The 18,206-nt window shown below is 43.3% G+C and overlaps 1 protein-coding gene across 1 annotated transcript; it reads right to left on the reverse strand.

The window, feature by feature from the left end:
* Window positions 1-4,234: 4,234 nt before the first annotated feature.
* LOC100722668 (2'-5'-oligoadenylate synthase-like protein 2) lies at window positions 4,235-16,848 on the reverse strand. Its single transcript, XM_003477732.5, has 7 exons — window positions 16,708-16,848; window positions 15,788-16,233; window positions 10,804-11,092; window positions 9,245-9,420; window positions 7,212-7,453; window positions 6,474-6,615; window positions 4,235-5,436 (listed from the first exon to the last, which is right to left on the reverse strand). The coding sequence occupies exons 2-7, from the start codon at window positions 15,983-15,985 to the stop codon at window positions 4,963-4,965; spliced, it is 1,521 nt and encodes a 506-aa protein (XP_003477780.2). The 5' UTR covers window positions 15,986-16,233; window positions 16,708-16,848; the 3' UTR covers window positions 4,235-4,962.
* Window positions 16,849-18,206: the final 1,358 nt, after the last annotated feature.

The raw sequence follows: 18,206 nt of genomic DNA on the forward strand, positions 1-18,206 counted from the left end.
ATGTAAGAAATTAGGAACCAAAGTGGATAACAAAACATGACAACCCGTGAGTCGTGGCCATGTGGCCTTGGTAAGGCAGAGATGAGCAGGAAAAGGACGGTCAGATCTAGGGCCTGAGTGATGCGAAACCAGAATGGCAGTCTAGCAACTTAGTCCTTGGAATGATTTGCTGTAACAGAACTTTAGCAAGTATCAGCAGTTTCCCTGGTTGTGGGAAAGGCTTTTATAAATCCTGAAAAACTATCAACAAAGTGAGAAGACAAAATGTATCTGTCAGCCTGTATAAAACAGATATCATCTTGACTTGGGCTCCTGTAATGCAGAGAATGAGATAAGGGCTCACACATGGGCGCTTTGTGCTGGAAGTGACTTCAAGGGAGGAAATGTGGGCATTGAGGAAGCTCATCTGAGGACTAGTATTAAATCAATAACTGCTGTGGACAACTGGGACTCAATTCCTCTTCTGAGGAGCTGTGTAGAACGTACCTAAAAATTGTTTCCCTGAGAGCCAGAAGAGGGATCACTGCTTCTTCTCTGCCTATTGCTTATGGGCTGCCTTGCCGACTGTTAACACCTTTGAACTTCCAGGTCTGTTTTATGCAATGTAACGGTTAGGAGGACCCCCACTGATGTGCTTTTTGAGGGAACAGAGAATGCCTTGGGAGACAGCAATTGTTTCTGTCAAGTGGAGAGAGATTGTTGAATACAATAGGTTAGAAAAAGTGTAAGTCAAGGTTGCTGTGGTTTGACTGTGGCTTACCCTCTCTGAAATTTATTGTTGGAGTCTCATGCCCACTGGACAGTATGAAAGAGACGGAAAGTTAAGCCAGCTATGGTGTTTAAAACTGGGGCCTTTGGGAGTGATTAATAGAGCCATGAGTGCGGAGCCCCATGACTGAGTACTGGTGGCTTTATAGGAAGGAGAGAGGCCAGGAGAAGCACACAGATGTCACTCTGTGTCTCTTGCCACGTGATGCTCTGAGCCATCCTGGGACCCTGCCAGCAACAAGGTCATTCCCGGATGTAGCCCTTGGACCTTAGACTTCCAGAATTGTGATCCAAAATAAACCTCTTTACAACTTTACCTCTCGCTGGTACTTTATTGTGTAGCTAGCAACAGAAAATAAAAGCACTGAATAAAACACTCTCAAATTCTTCCCGTCTCCACATGGATCTCTCTCTGCAGTGTGGTCTTTGCAGTTCCGTCTGTCAGGAGTTGGGCCAATTTCCCCTTCCCTTGAATCAGGGCATGGCTACGCAGCTTGAGTTGACCAATGGGACATTAGCAAATATCCATTAAGGTGTGGGACCTAGGGTGGAGGGGAAAGTCAGTCCAGGTTATAAAAGAAATGCAAAGGTCAGGAGTTCAAGGTCTTTCCTCTTGGAAATCCTGGTGTTTTGTTTTTTCTCTGAATCTCTTCTTGGATCTGGATCAAACTCCTTGGGTTTCTCTTGCCCCATCTTCACCCATGACATTGAGCTCATGCTGACACATTGGTGTGTCTGTCTGTTTTCTGCAGCCCCCCGGAAGCCCACAGTCATGCATGCACCCTGTTTAGAAGTAGATAAGGTGATCTTTATTCTTCAGTATATGATGACCCCTTGTGTTCAGACAAAGCAGCTCAGCTCTTGGGCTTGTTGGTTTTACATGCTGTCTCCTTGCCTAACTTGGGCACCACAGCAGAAATGTACCCTGTCTCAAGCCACCTGGAGACCAGAGACTTTCACAGAAATCCTGTCAGTGCCTAAATATTACAATTTTTTCATCCTTTTTCCTGGATACACATCAGGAGATAGCTCCCGCAGATTCCAGACTCAAGAGACACATGCAGGTTTTGGGAATAACATGTAAATATATGCACAAAACTCACCAGGACTTTATCATACTGTCATGGTTAGTGCAACAGAGGCTGGAAAATGTCATCTCTAGTCCTTAGAGGTGCATTTACTGCAGCATGTGGTGACATTCGCCTGTAATTCCAGTACTTGAGAGGCCAAGGCAAGAGGATTGTTTTGAGTTTGAGGCCAACCTGGACTGTGTAAGCAAATTCAAGGGTAGGCTGCACTAACTACATAGCAAGACCCTTTAAATAAACAAAACAAACAAAAATGTGCCTATTCCTGTGGAAGTAAGGGAGATAAAGTATTGGGGGGAAACAGAAATTGCTGCCACGTCTATTTTGTTTTTGCTATTTTGGCTATTTGGTTTTTGCAGGACTAGAAATGCAGAAACTGCCAAGATCAGAGAAGATACAGCTCTTCAGAATTTCTTCTACCCCACCCTGGAGAACTTGGAGGATGTGGGGATTGAACTAGTAACAATTGGTAGCTGCTGTGTTTATTAAGTGCTTATTGTATGTCAGGCACTCAGTAAAGAATTTCATATGCTTAATGTTTGGATTATATATCCTCAATAATTGGGAAAATGATTATCAGTCTAAACCTGTTGCAATAAAATAAATGCCAACAACTTTGCTATGCCTAGCACATAGAAAAAATGGCCAAAAATAGTGGTTCCCAGAACTCATAATCTGATTGGTGTAGCCTAGCCAATGGATTAGGTCTATCTTGGGTCAGGTTTAGCAGAGGGTGAAGTCACTTGATGGGAACAAGATTTGTTAAAAGAGATTGAGTAATTTGGCAGGATGATAAGGCTAGATTTCAGGACATTTGTCTACTGAGGGAAGTGCAGAGAAGGTGGGAAAGAAAGGTGCTCCTTCCAGATGATGTATGAAACTCCAGGAAGTTCCCGCAGCAGTGCCATGATTCCCCTTCCATAGAACTTGCCCTCCAAACACCATTTCCTGTTCTCTAAGTCTCAGTATTCTCATCTATAAAGTGGGGAAGGATCATTTCAACTGGTTCATCTAACTTCCAGGGCAACTGTGACGATAAAAAAAATCAGTGTGGTATAAATGTCTTTATACAAATGTATAGAACAATTAATATACTGAGTGTTAGGTTTTATGGTGTCATTGGGAGACAAAGACAGAGATAAGAAAAACCCTTTATTGCTAGTGCGGGAGGGCTGCAGGAGATTGCAAGGACCCTCAAACAGGGGAAGCTGGGAAATGGCTTTTATGGAGTGGGGCTGGGGGTGGAGAATGGATGGTGGTGTCGGCAGAGGATTGGAGGATCTTCTGTGCATCCACACAAAAGAAGAGTAGGAAGTTGATCTTGGGATTAGAAGAACACAGAAGTTTGCTTTGGCTGGACATGTGGCTCTAGGTGGCATGTTGGATCACCACCATGGTGAGCCTGGCAGAGCCCTGTAGGGGCAGAATCCATCACTGAGGAATAAAGAAAAGAACTGTATTGAGCTGCTGAGGTAGATCTCAGTGAAAGGTCCTGGGGCAGAAAGTACAGTAAGTAAATCATCCTCAATGGCTGCTTATTCCACTGGGGATGAGGAAAAGATTTAGGGACAATTTAATAGGAAAAGAACAGTCAGGCCTGATGCTGTATAGCTTCTCTCCGTAGGAACATATGAGGACTTTGGTTTTGTCTCTATGTGTGGCTTCTTTCTCTGTGCTGATGGCAGTTTCTCTTACTGAAGTATGGGCTCGGGTGATGCTCTGTGGGAAGCCGCCTATGAATGGCGCCCATTTCCTGCTTCCGGGTTCTTCCCGGCCTGAACAAGCCCGCCAAATTGTCATATCTGCCCAGTTACCCGTGACGCTAGCCTATCAGCTTGTTAGACGCGCTTCTCTGTGATTGGATACTGCTTCCCCTTATAAGAGGTTGTTCCTGCCAACGGGCGGAAGAGGAACCAACACTGAGGGTGGCGGACCTTGTTAGGTCCGGTTCGCTGTACGCAATAAAGTTTGAGAGCTGATCCTGCTCGAGTTTGGTCTCCTGTCTCCTGCGGCTCCGGTCAATGCTCTAATTTGGTCCAGATCCCACTAGTCTTGTCTGCACTTCTGCTTACAGGCTCACCCTCATTTAACTAGATAAGACCATACTGTATCTGATACCACACTTCAGGATTTGAAATCAGATTGACAAAGTATAGCCAAGCATTGGAAAGATTCTGTCGTGATGCCCTGTGTTATGATTAGGTCTAGACAGAGAGGAAAGGCAGGACTGGGTATGAGCAGGGAGATCAGGTCCAACAGGGTATTGTGGGCATTTTCAAAGAATGAGACACAGGCTTGGAGGCTTCCCCAACCATCTGGACTCTAAAAGTGCATTGGACTGAGACTCCTATAAAGACCACAATGAAAGACTCAAAATCTTTTTTTTGGACTCATTCCTTTATTCAGTAAATATGTGCCAAGAGTTGATACGGGGCAGATACCACTGTAGTTCACGGGGCAGAAGCAGTAAGACATAGTTTGCTCAAGTCTCATCAGACAGGAAATAGATGATCTAACAAAGGGACATAGTGACGGCTCAGGCGCTTTTTCGGAATTTAGATCTGAGTACGCCAGAGGATAAGGGAAAAGGATGACTTGGTCAGCTGTGTAGAGTACCCAGCAGTGGTCCCCAAATTGAGCACGCATTGGAATTACTTGGAAGGGCTATTAAGACACAGGCTCCTGAGTTCGACCACCTGGGAATATGACTCAGGTTAAGTGTGGGAATGTAGCTGAGAATTTTCCTTTCTAAGCACTTGCTAAGCGATGCTGGTTGTACTGGTGTGAGGTTCAATGATTTAGAAATTGGGGCACTGAAAGATGAAAACAGGGAGGAGAGGGAGGACAGGTGACTTAAAGTGACGGAGTTGTGACCCAGCAGTCAGAGTTCTGGAATTGCTAATGTTAGGAAACATGCAGTGTATTCTGAATGCTGAGGAGCGACTGAGGGGTAAGAAAGGACTTCACTCTGTAGATAATGGGGAGACATTGGAGGGTTTTATGCAGGGGTGTATATTTAGGTTTCAGAAATAGCACAGTGAGTAGAAAAGGGTGGGGTGGGGAACAGGACCATGGGAGTCTACATTACAGGCGCTCCTGGAATCGTTCAGCTTCTCCTAATAAGCATGATAGTGTCAGAGTCTTCGATCTCTAGGTCGTCGAGGCTCTCATGATTTCTCAGTGTCCGACCCTGGAACTTCAATATCTGATCCTCCACTGCAGGTCCTCCAGCTTCCATAATAATCTCTTTCAGGTCAAGGATGGTGTCATCAGGATCTATGGCATAAGGCTTGCTCTGGCCATGAGAATCCTTCACAAAGACCTGGATCTCAGGAAAGAAGGTCTCCAACACCCGGATGTTCACCTTAGAGAAGATCCCATAGGATGCCAGGGTGTGCTTGTTTCTGAGCAGTTGCCTGTCCCCTCCTGGCTCCTGGTAGGATAGACGCTGATTTCCAGTGTTACAATTTCTTTTCTTGATCTCTGCCTTCATCTTCCAGATGGGGCTATAGGGATTCACTGAGAGTGTCCAGTTCTCCTTCCCTGTCTGTTTCACTGTCACCTGCACGTCCCTTGCTTGCTGCAAGGGAAGGAAGAGCAGATAAAGGCATCTGGGTGCTCATGACTGCCTGTCATCTCCAAAGGCTCTCTCTGGCCACTGATGATATTAATTTATTGTCTATTGAGACATTTCCAAAAATAAAGGGAAGCATTATTTACAGTTATGTGGGACAACAGTCATAAGATCTTTCTAGCAAAGGAGACTATTTGAACATCCCAGGTTTACAGAATCATTGGGTCAAACTCTGTTGTTTGGTTCAGTACCCTGGAGTTACAAGGGGCAACAGGTCTCCCAAGACGCTCCTCCCATGTGGAACTATTTAATGTCCTTGCCTGTTACCTGGTAGAAATGTTAGTATCTCCATCGGATATCACAGTGCCATTGTGAGATTAAACATTATACTGTTTCACAAGTTCAAGGACATTTATTACAATAGCAAAAGTCTAAAGGCATCTAAAAATATCTGTGACAGATGCTAGATATATAAAGTATTTCCATTTATTGAATCATCATACTAGTTATGCTGAAAAGACCGACTGAACCAAGATTTATGTTCCTGTTCATTTAGTGTAGCTCTGGTTGGGGAAGTAGATTATCCCTGGTCCTTAGCACTGGATTGCTACTTAGGGTGCTGACTCAGGACAACTGTGACTCATAAGGAAAAAACCTGCCCACAGGGAGGTGTGCAGCCAGGGTTGTTCCCCTAACAGAGCTCTGTGATCCTCTTTATATTTTGGGGAAACATCTATTAGTATTTTGCTTAAATAGCAAGAAGTTGCACTTTTGACAGCTTACAAAAGGGGAAAAGCTACCTCATGGGATATGTATACATGAGTATATTCTGAGCCTATCTCTGAGTTGGCTACAGAGCGGAGCAGAAATTCTTGCTCACTTTGTAGCTGAAAGAATGGAGACCAGACATTTATCGCAGAAGGCAAGAACTGCATAACCTGTGGGAGACGATTCCTGTCTCAGGACCTTTGGGTGCTGGGAGGATTCATCTGAGATTAACATGAGGGCAGAAGTGAGTCCTGCTATAGGAAGGAGAGTCATACCTGTACATGCCAGCCCTGGCTGGGGTCATCAGTCCGGCAGCAGGGCTGACGCAGGCAGTTAACAGCCTCTTGGGCCACCAGGTCCCATCTTCTTCCCTCGCCCAGGTTGTTGGTAGGGTCAGCTGGGTCTAGGATGATGGGCCTGTTGGAAAGAAAGGACCTGTCATATGTGGGACCCTGGCTTTTGGCACTCAGATCTATGCAAGTGTGCACGCCTTTGTGTAGGAAGGATTCTCTGCAAGCTGAAGCTGTTGGTTCAGGATTGGAGATGAAACCTAAGCTGATCTGGTCAGAATGAATTTCTGAGATTTTGCTTGGGATGTTCCTTCTCATCCTGGAATGTATATGTCCAGATGAGAAGGCTAGACGCAACCATGACGAAGTTAACCTGCATTTGCAGGTAAAATCCTGGGAAAGTCTGAGCTGAGCAATTCACATAAAAGAACTCTGATGACACAGTCAACTTCTGGATCCCGCCATACCTGAACCTTCTTTTATCTTGGGGCTTTTCAGTTACAAAAGCCAATCAATTCCTTCAAAAATTTTTTTCTTTCAAAAAAAGCTGTTCCTGGATGGGAATTTAGCTCAGTGGTGTGAGTGCCTGCCTGGCAAGTGCAAGGCTATGAGTTTGATCCCTAGTACCACAAAACAAACAAAGAAACAAACAGACAAACAAAAGCTGTTGTGGTTGAGTTTCCTGTCTCTTGATGCTGAAAGTGATGCAACCAGGACACTCACCCCGTCTTCTTCAATTGTTGCTTAATAAAATTCCCAACAATCTCACTTTGGAAATCATAATACTTGGTCCAGTATATGCAAATTTCTTCATAATCTCTGAGGAGAGTCATCACAGCCACAAATCCTTCATCCATGTTGAAGTTCTCTTGCTGGTCAGTACCCATTTCCCAGGCATAGATAGTGAGTAGCTCCAGTGCATACTTTGAGGGCAGAGCTGTATTTTGATACCTGGATTTCACATACTGGACAGAGAGGTTGAGGAGAGAACGTGAGATGATTGACACTCTAAAAAGCCTCAGGTCTCTGTGTTGTATTAGGTAGCTCAAGCTAAGCCAAGCCAAGAAAAGGTGGGGCCTAGCTGTCCTTTTTTCCTGGGGTTACTAAGATTTCAATGAAAGAGGGTGCTGAGGTCCCTTGTGGATCGTCTGGGCTTTGTCAGTCCATGTTTTTTTTATTGGAATGGAGAAAGCAATATAACGAACATAGAAATAATTGGAGAGAATGAAAACATGCAGAAGATGAAATTGAAAGACGAAAGGGAAGGAGTAAGCTGAAAAGGGCAGTTCCTCCAAAGTTCATTTACAAGTTTATTGCAGTCTCACTTGGAATCCCAGTGGTGTTGGTAACAGGATAAAATAGCCTTAAGTTTCACATAGGAAAAAATTCACATACAAGCGTAAGTGCCAAGAAAATGATAAACTGTGTTACATACATGGAATATTGTAACTGGGATTACAGGCACAGGCCACTATGCCCAGTTTCAATTTTTAAAACATCAGTCCACCGCAATATTCAGAGGGAAAAAATAATTACCATTATAAAGAATATTTTGTATCATGATCACAAGCGGCAGACATGCTTGTATTCAAATTTGAGCCCCATTTTAGCTCAGTTTTTTCATTTCCAAAATGAAAATAATAAATAATGCATACATTATAGGGTAGGTAACAAGATGCAGTGAGTTGAACATAATTTCAGGTGTTGGGGGAGCTGAGGCAGGAGGATTGCAAGTTCCAGGTCAGCCTGGGCAACTTAAGGAGCTTGCCTCAAAACAAAAAGAGGTAGAGGTGGAGCACAGTGGTAGATCACTTGCCAGCAGGCACAAGGCTATGGAATCATTTCCCAGCAAAACGCACACACACACACACACACACACACGAGTGAGAAAAATATACAGCATTTGTATGTAGCATAAATCATGGAACATAATTCGTACTCAATAAATGGTAGTTGTTCTTACTGATATCTGAAATACCTGAGGTCTCAAACTTATTGAAAATCATATTTGTGCTCACCAGGAACTATTTAATTGCCCTTAAGGTACTTAAAACCAGGAGGCTTTAAGCAGGACAGGATGCTTCAGAAGACAACAGAGCACAGCAACAATAAACACCATCACCAACAATTACGGCTACCACTAAGGCTGTCTGGTGTTCCATGCAGCTTCCCTAACTTTTTAGCATTCAGGATCCACTTCGTGGGAGACACTTTTTCTGCAGGATAACGGAGAAGTGGAATGTTTGGGAATGATTCAAGCCCCTTACGTTTATTGTGTACTTATTTCTATTATTATTACATCATGTACTTTATTTCTGTTCTTGTGACATTAGACTCTCACAAGGAATGTAAACCTGAGTCCCGTACATGTGCAGTTCAGAGCAGCGGCTGCTGATCTGAGTGGAGGCGGAGCTCGGGCAGTGCTGCGAGCAAGGGGAAGTGGCTACAGATGGGGAGGAAGCTTCCCTGGCTCACCCACTGCCCACCTCCTGCTGCGGGCAAAGTTCCTAACAGGCCATGAGCTGGTACTGGTTTGTGACCCTGGGGATGCGGATCTCCGTTCTATAGGTTACAAATAATTTCCAACTACACTAGTAATTCACTTCCGTGGTTTCATCTGCCTGCTACCCTTAGCTAATTGTTTCTTTTTTTGTTTCTCCTTCTTTTTAAAAAAAAAAAAAAAGAACCACTGGGTGGCACTCCCCTGCTCTTCCTCCTCACCTCTGCGTCCCCCAGCCCAATGCACACCCTCTCACCTTCAGGTACCAGAATTTCACCAGCCGCAGGAGGTTTTTCAGTTTAACAGGGCGCCTTTTGACAAAGTCCCTGTGCAACACTGTGAAGCTTGGTGAGAACTCCCCAGGATGACTGTAGCTGCTTATTAAATCTTCGTAAATTTCTGGTGCTGGTTTAGAGTCTGGGCAAAGGGGTCCTGGGAGGAAAAAAGTATTTATTCACCACTTGTACCCTGTCCAGTGCCCACCCCTTCTTCCTCTACTCTTTGAGGGGAGGAACATGGAAAGAGCACAGCATGTGCATAAATCATTTTAGGCAGCTCTCACTATAGTATTACCCTTCTCGATTTATAGCTAAACAAATGGAGGCTTAGATGGTTTGGTAGCACACCCAAAAGACACATGGATTTAAAATAACTTGCATTGACCAAAAACATACAATATGTCAGGCACTGAGCTAAACTCAGGGAATCCTCAGGCTAACAGCTCCATGAAGTAGGTAAATTTAAGCAGAACATAGGACATTGCCCTTTGCATGGGTGAAACATGGTCAAGTAACTAGTTTTATATGGTTCTACCTACATTTGGTACTGGCCCATTTAACCAGTTGGTATTCTCGGTCTTGGAGGTGTGTTACTGCTTGTGTCTGGAATGTCCTTCAAAAGCATATGTGGTGACATCTTGGTCCCTAATGCAGTAATTTCCAGAGGTGGGGCTTTGGGCAGGTGATGAGACCCTAAGGACTCTAATTTCATCAGTTGGATTCATAATTTGATGGTATTATTGGGAGGTGAGGAACTTTGGAGACGGAGCCTAGCTTAAGAGAATGGGTCACTGGGCATGGCCTTTGGGGCTACATCGTATCTTTGACCCCTTTCTCTCAGGATCTTTTCCTGTCCCTTGCCCCTCTCCCATATCCTCCTCTTCCCCATTGTCCACTCTTTCTTCCTCTCTCTGGTTTCCAGCTGCCAGGAGGAGAGTAATTGTATTCTTCTGTGTTTTTCTGCCATGATGTTTTTGCCTTGACACAGGCCCACAAACAATGAATCCCTGGAGTTAAAACCTATGCACCAAAATAAACCTTTCCTCCTTTAAAGTGTTATTCTCAGGTATTTTGTCACAGCAGAGAAAAACTGACTAACAAAGTGTTAAGTAGTTTTACCATTTAGAGGCAGAGGCAGGAAGATTGAAACTTCAAGCCCAGCCTGGGAAATTTGGTGACTTAGCTAGACCCTGCCTGGCCCCCCAATAAAAAAGGGATCAGGATGTGGCTCAGTGTGAAGACCCTGGGCTTAAAAATCCTTAGTGCAAAAATAAATAAATAAATAACTAATAAAAAATAGAGTTTGACAGGTATTTTCTCCTTAGGGTGGGTAGAAATTCATTGTTTCGGAGAAACCCCCTTTCTCAGGCAATACTGAGACATGGTAACATGTGTATTTATTGAAGGACTTAATTCTTCAAAGGACAGCCCCAACCCAATCTCCCTGAAAAAGGGCAAAGTCCATTGGTTTCCATTCCCCAAAACTCTGAAGCCATTTGGTAAAGGGGCTCCACCCGCCACCCACCACCATCTTTACCCAGAGCATCGAAGGCCAGGACCGCATCCATGCGAATGACATCACTGCTCTTCTTAGACTGGACCTGCAAGGTTAGGGAGCGAGGTTTCCTGGATCCCTGTCTGTAGTGAACCACCGTGATGTTGTAGGCCAGGCTTTCACTACAGTGATCCAGTCTCTCCTTAATGAAGTCAATGATGGTTCCTCGGTGCTTTGCCTGCTCTTGGAAGCTGGTAAAGCAGCTCAGAAACAGAACCATGTCGACATCCGAGGTATGGTTCAGTGTCGTCCCCTTCCCGAAAGAGCCGGCCTGTGGAGGATGACAATGCAGAACCTTATTTCTGCTGAGACTCGATGCTTTGTGGTTGATGCTTTTTGGCAGGTCATGAGATCAAGCAAGGAAGAAGCCCTCATGGCAGCCTTTACATACGGGTCCCCCCAAAGAAGCCCTTGGCTGTTATCATACACAGTGAGTTTGTTGTAAGCATTATGGGTTAAGCATGTCTGACTGAAAAGTCAGAAATTCAAAATGCTCCAAAATCCAAAACTTTTTGTGTGTTCACAGGACACCAAAAGTGGAAAATTCCACAAGACCTCATGTGACATCACAGTCAAAATGTACAAATATTGCACAAAATTGCAGACTAAGCATACTTCATAAGGGAAAAATAAATGAAAGAGCAAAATAAAAGATAGATAATAAATAAGAGAGAAGCAGAGAGACAGAGAAAGAGAGATTGATTTTGCAGCACGGAAGGGAACCAGGGATGGAGGGAAGGATGAAGGAGGGGAGGGGAAGGGAATGGAAAGAGAATTCAGATGTGTTATGTACATGCACCAACTCTCTATGGAGAATGTAATCATTACGTTCTGCAAGCTTGTAGTTATAAAAATAAAAATTAAAAAATAAATTTAAATCAAAGCAGAGAGAAAAGATACTACGCGTATATGGATTTCATGTTCAGACGTAGACATCATCCCTTGAGGAGTCTCATTATGTGCATGCAAATACTCTAAAATCTGAGGAAAAAAATCCAAAATTCAAACCCTTCTGTTCCCTAGCATTCTCTGAAGAGACATTAAACTCATACTACATCTTTTCACTGGATTGTAAAAATCAAATACCTAATAAGCAATTGAGAAGCTATAAATGAAATGTAAAACTCCATTCTTTCCAAGGACCTTAACCCCTTCGCCAGAGACAGCCAGTTACCAGCATCTTATCCAACATCTTAAATGTTCCACTCCGAGACCTGCACTAGCCAACGTGGTAGGCAGCAGCCACAGATATCCTTTTAAATTTAAATTAACCACAATGAAATAAAAATAGCTTTATTTCAAATGTTCAGTAGCTGCCCAAAGACAGTGGCATAGATAGCATTTCTATCATGGCACAAAGTTCTATTGGACAGCTCTGGCTAAACATTTTTCTGAATGTTTTGTGCAATATATATTGTATAAACAGATATATGGGTGTATGTACAAACATTTTCTAGACTTTGTGCTTTGAAATAATTATGGATTCACAGGAAGTTATAAAGACAGGAGAGAGGTTGGTTGTGAACTTCGCCCAGTCTTCCCAACAGTTACATCTGTTATCGGAGATGGAACACACGGCCCTCACACCGAGCTACATCCCCTGCTCCTTTTTCATTTTGCTACAGATTTTCACTAAGCCGCTACATTGCCCAGGCTGGGCTTGAACTTGTGATTCTCCTGCCTCAGCCTCCTGGAGTGTTGGGATTACAGGCATGTGTTCCCTGCCAGCACATTTTACAGAAAATAGTAAATCCAGAAGGTCAACATTGATGCCACATTTTACCTTGTGTGTAGATTCCTGTGAAAATCAAGGTACAGAATGACCATTGCAATCCACATACAGAATTACTCCATCATTAGAAGGATGTTCCTCATCCAGCTGCTTCATAACCACACGCTTCCCTCCCTTCCACCATCCCTAAACCCTCGAAACACCAATCTGTTTTCTATTTGTATAATCTTGTCATTCTGAGAGTGCCACATACAGTGGTCCCTTTTTATCCCAAAGGATTGGTTTCAGGGCTTCCTCAAATACCAAAATCTGAGGATGCTTAAGTCCCTTATACAGAATGGCGGAGTATTTGCGCATTATCTATGCACAGCTTCCTGTGTGTCTCAATCTCTAGTTTACTTTTTATTGCTGATGCAAGGTGATATGTAAATACCTGTTATACTACATCATTTTATTTGTATTATTTTTATTATTGTATCACTGTTTTTAATTGTTTCACCAAATATAGTCAGCCCTTTGTGACAAAAGTGCCACATAGCAGATTTAACCAACTTCAGGCAAAAGATACTTGAAAAATACAGTCTGTGCTGAACATGTACGTACTTGTTTCTCGGCAGTATTCCCTAACAATACCACAAAACACTATTTGCATAGCGATTACATCATTTTAGGTACCACAGGTCATCTAGAGATGGTTTAAAATTAAGAATGTAGGTGGGTTATACGCAAATAATACATCATTTTATATAAGGGACTTGGGCATCTTTGGACTCTGGTAACCGTGGGTATGGGCAGGGGTGCACATTCCAGGAATTAAGTCTCTGTTGGACAGGGGCCAGTGGTACCTGGAATCATACCACAGGTATGTAACCTTTTTAGACTGACTTTCCTCAAAGCTTTTGGCATCCATTTAAATCTCTGTGTGTCTTAATAGCTTGTTGCAGTCCAGTCACCCTTGTTTTAGGTCGCTCAAGTTCTGATTTCAGTCCCCATTATTCCTCTTACAGTTTAATTTTCAGAGTTCCGAAGTCCTGGCTCTTTGATATTCATCCAGAGTTTTGGCTGTAATTTGTAACAGAGATACTTTGTAAGCTGTTTACTCCATCTTGGCTGGAATAGAAGTTTATGGTGTCTTAAGAAATAAGCATAAGTATTGCAAAATTAAATAAGCAGGAGGCCATTATTCTGAGGCTTTCTGTCCTTTGATTTTCTACATAACAAACTGTATTATTAGTATACAAGTAAACCAAATCCTGACTTAAGGAGTATAACATGGAACCAGGTTTCAGCCAATCAAAAATAGCTAAGCTTCAGCCAGTGACTGTCACTGGACTGATCAGACCACAGCCAAATATGAAAAATTCTGCCTATATAAGACAGATGCCTACCAAACAGTGATTTCACTACTTTGTCCCTGTGTTCACCCCACTTTTTTTGGCTTTTGAGCTTACTGCTCATCTGCTCATTGAAGCGCCTCTGGTTCTGAGTGACAACCCGATTCATGAACCTTTTTTTTGCTCAGGTATAGTCTATTGAATTTAATTTGTCTAAAGTCTTTCTTTTAGCAACAGAGATGAAAGAAAATATTTTTTAATTATTTATATAACCGAAAGTGTGGTCATAGTGTACTGAAACATTAATGATGCTTATGTATAAGCAGTAAGATCTATAAGGTGATGTATTTTCCTATATCTTTGTAACTCAATGTATTATTTGTGTAATAAAGAATACATTGTAGAAAGAGTAGAAAAGAATAGAAAGAGTAGAAAAGGGTAGAAAGTGTAGAAATAATACAAGTAGAAAGAGTAGAAAAAGAAGGAATATGGGGCCCAGGTGGAGGTGGTGATTAAATATAGTAAGAGAAATCCTTACAAAAGTTACTGTTAGTACTTGAAGACTCTCTGTCCCACTCATGAGAGGAAATCAAATGGATCCATACATTTGACTATAGAAAAACACATCATTCTCTCACCAGTATGGATGGATGGATGGATGAACCCGGGAAAAGTGGAGGCAACTGTAAAAAAATGTCATGGCTAAAGAGGCCAACAAGGGTAGAGAGAAAAGTGTTTTGTGTTCCTTCCTCTTAATATAAAAGTGAAATGTAACATATGTAATACACACTATATATACATATATCCTGATGCTATTGCTTATCTACCAGTTTCCTTTTTCAAATAAGGTCTTTAGCTTCAGTGTAACTTTGTTTAAGGCATTTTTTTTATGTTGCTCAAGACAGGACATGATAATTATTTTAGGAGTGCTTCAATTTCTGGAAACAGAGATTGTTAAGAGTAAGAAGAAAAATAAAACTATATCTTTATCCTGTATAAATGAATAGTCCTTACTTGGTTCACAGACTTGGTAAAGGCAGAAATAGGACCTTCAAGATATGGGCATTTGGAATAACATAAAAGGAATATCCCACTAAAAACACACATTCGAATCTGTAGGACAGCTTTGTTTAGAACATAGTGAAAACCCTTGAGCACTTTCAGAATCATCCTTAAGACAATGTGTATGGCGTTTCTGGTTCTGGTAGGGATTTCAGTTTTTGCTGTTTGAGTCAGAGAATACAGGCAAAGAGGTGGATACAGTAAAGGTACCCTACACCAAGTTCAGAGGTGTGCAGGCGTTAAGAGTCCAGAAGTGCAAATAGTATCTTTTAAAGCAACTACAGGAAGCCGACTTTCTGATTTTGAAGCTCATGATCTGTAGCTAATGCTTGTGAAGGCTTTTGAGTTCTTCATTAGTCTTAGTCTCTGCAGCCCTTATCACACCAGGCACATCTGATCTGCTTAACTTAATGGGCAAAGTCTTTCAATCTGGGGAAATAAACAAATGCTAGGCTTCTGGTGCAAACACTTTATATCGAGAACAGCATAAAAAAGTTGAATTATAGTTCAATACATTCCTAGGAGAAACCATGCTTGGTCAGCCCCTAAAAACCCCTCAAACTTTAAGTGTCTTCTGGTAGTTTGTAGTTTCTGACACAGGCAGTCAGTACCATGAGCTTTTCTTTTCACCTTGTAGGTAAAGTGGGAGTTTTAAAGCAAGAAGTTACAAAGGACATATTTTATAATAGAGGCCTGCTGGCCACATTGCATCTGGCTCCTTGACATTCGGAGAACTGGATCGCCAGAGTCTTTCTCCTCCTGGCTCCTGCTCCCCTCAGTGTCCCAAAGCCCCACCGCGGCAGGGTCGGAACCTGCGCCCAGGATGCAGAGAGCTCACCTTGAGAACCTTCAGCACTCTGACTTCTTGGTCCAGAACCAGCTGATCCCGGAAGCACTGATCCCGAAAGAACCTCTCGACTCTCTGCCAGGCATCCTGTCCTTCTTCCTTCCAATCCCAGCGGGGCTGAAGGCTGTGCTCCAGGAAGGCGTCCAGCCTGTCGCCAGGGGTCGCATACAGGTCCGGGGTCGGGTCCATCTGTGCGGGGATCTCTGTCTCTGCCCAGCCCCCTAGTAGGACCCAGAACGAGAGGCGGAGATTTACTTTCCTCTGCTCGCGGTGCAGAGAGGTCTGGAGGATTGTGCAGAAATCCTCTGCAACACGTCGCTCGCTCCTCCCTCCAGAGTAACGCCAACGTGCAGCCGGCCTTCAGGCGGGAATTGAAAGCGAACTGGAAACCGAAACTGGAAACCGAAATTGTAGTCGCGCAGAATTTTCTTCCTAGGCTGTGAGGAGATGTGGGTTCAGGGATGGAGCCGAGAATGCCCGAGGAACCTCCCTCGGGAATTCCCAGTGTCCTGGAGCGCACCACCCCTGTACCCTGTCTTTGGGAGCTGCCTGTTTGGGGGGAGGGAGTGACAGCGTGACTGTTCTTAATGAAGGAAGGGGTCCTGAGGCAAGATATTCTCACCCATCCTTCCTAAGGTTGGCCCTGTTCTCTCAGGTGAACCTTCTGATCTCAGAAAACTAGAAGAAGAAAGGAGTCTTTAAGAAGCCCTGTGTGGGGAGTGTTAGGTAAACACTTTGGGACTAAGAGTCTGTGAAATAGAGGGTTTGGGGGAACAGCTAGTAGTAAAAGGAGCAGGCCTGGGACAGATGCCCTAAGCTACCAGCAGCCCGACCAGATAGCACTTAAAAACATTCATTGGATGTAACATGCACCCGAAGTTTTGGAGAGAAGAAACAAAAGTTATTTATACCTATCAGAGGCAGAATGGAAGCTGGCAAAGCCCTGGGACAGGAGGGAAATCCGTAAAGGCAAGTTTTGCTGCTTCTTGCTTGCTTTTTGACAAAGAGTGCAATGTGGCCTTGATGGGGTCTTTGACAAGCACTCAGGAAAGGGAGGTGGAGCCAGTTCCTGTTTGTTTTTGTTTCCTTTTTCTTCCTTGATTTGGCTTAAAGCTGTCAGCTAAAATGAATGTCTGTTTTCTCTCTCCTCCTTCCATTCTCGGGCCTGTCTGTTTAGGACATTTTAGAATTCCTTTCTCGTCAGGGGGCTATTTTCTGAAGGTCTTCATTTTGAAGAGCAAAGAGATTGGAGGAAAACACATTGCCCTCAAAATATTTCAATCAATGCAAATTTTAGAAGTCTAGAACAGTGACTCTGTGTGCCAGAAAAATAAGGGAAATGAAAGTGAACTTAGGTTTAATAATTATTCCTGGGACTATAACCTTACATTTACACACAATATAATACATAAATGGCATTGCGTACAGACAGGTAGCTTAACAGTCATTTAAAGAAGGAACCCCATATTGATATTGAGGAAATCATAATAAACACAGTGTTATAACTTGGGTCCCGGTATACAATCCAAGGAGGCAAGAGACCGAAAATTTAGGTGGCAAACGCTTTATTTCCAGGCCTGGCAACCAGTCTCCGGGAGCCAATTTGGAGACTCCCCCAGAGACTGAAGGGATGACTTTAAAAAGAGGCTGGAGGAAAAGGATGGGGGGAGGAACAAAGAAACCTGCAGAGCCACCAAACTTGTTGACCCCAGTCTGGAAACTCTGACAATCTCGGGTGTTTCCGGTGTTTTTCAAATTACTCACATCCTGCAGACCGACATTATCTCAGAGTGGCACGTCTGCAGCAATATTTGGAGAAGAAAGTGGGGAAGTTAATTATCCCAGGACAGCTCATTTTCGCTAGTGAGTGCGAAGGGGTCACGAGTTATGAGACGCTGGAACTTAAGTTTTACAAAGATCTGATATCTAACTCATTTGATACATACAGAACAAAAGGAAAGCACCGATCGGGGTTTGGGCCATAGTATTACCCGGTAATTTCTTTAAGCTAAGCTGTTCTTAAAATTGGGGCAGGCTCATTTTATGACAGATCATCACCAGGTCGGGGAGAGGTCACCAGAAACCCAAATTCTTTATGGCCTAGATAGATAGGTGAGGGGAGAGGGAGGCAATAAGGCGCCATACAGAACAGAAAACGGCAGTTATGTGTCAAGGTCAGGGTAAAGAGTTAAACTCCTACACAAATCTCTCTGCATACAAGCAGGTTACTTTATACAAGTATAAATTAATGGGCCATTCTAGTTTTTCTTAGCTCTTTAGCGGAGAATAGAGGCGCTTAACAGTGATTAACAACCCTTGTTAGCTTGTTTTAGCACAACTTCTGTAGTTTGGAGAGGGCAACAATGGTTAACATATCAATTAGGTGAGATTCTTGCAATTCTTTACAGAG

This window comes from Cavia porcellus, unplaced genomic scaffold (assembly GCF_034190915.1).
Source record: "Cavia porcellus strain 051 isolate PalLab524CR breed Dunkin Hartley unplaced genomic scaffold, mCavPor4.1 scaffold_16, whole genome shotgun sequence".
NCBI lineage: Eukaryota > Metazoa > Chordata > Mammalia > Rodentia > Caviidae > Cavia > Cavia porcellus.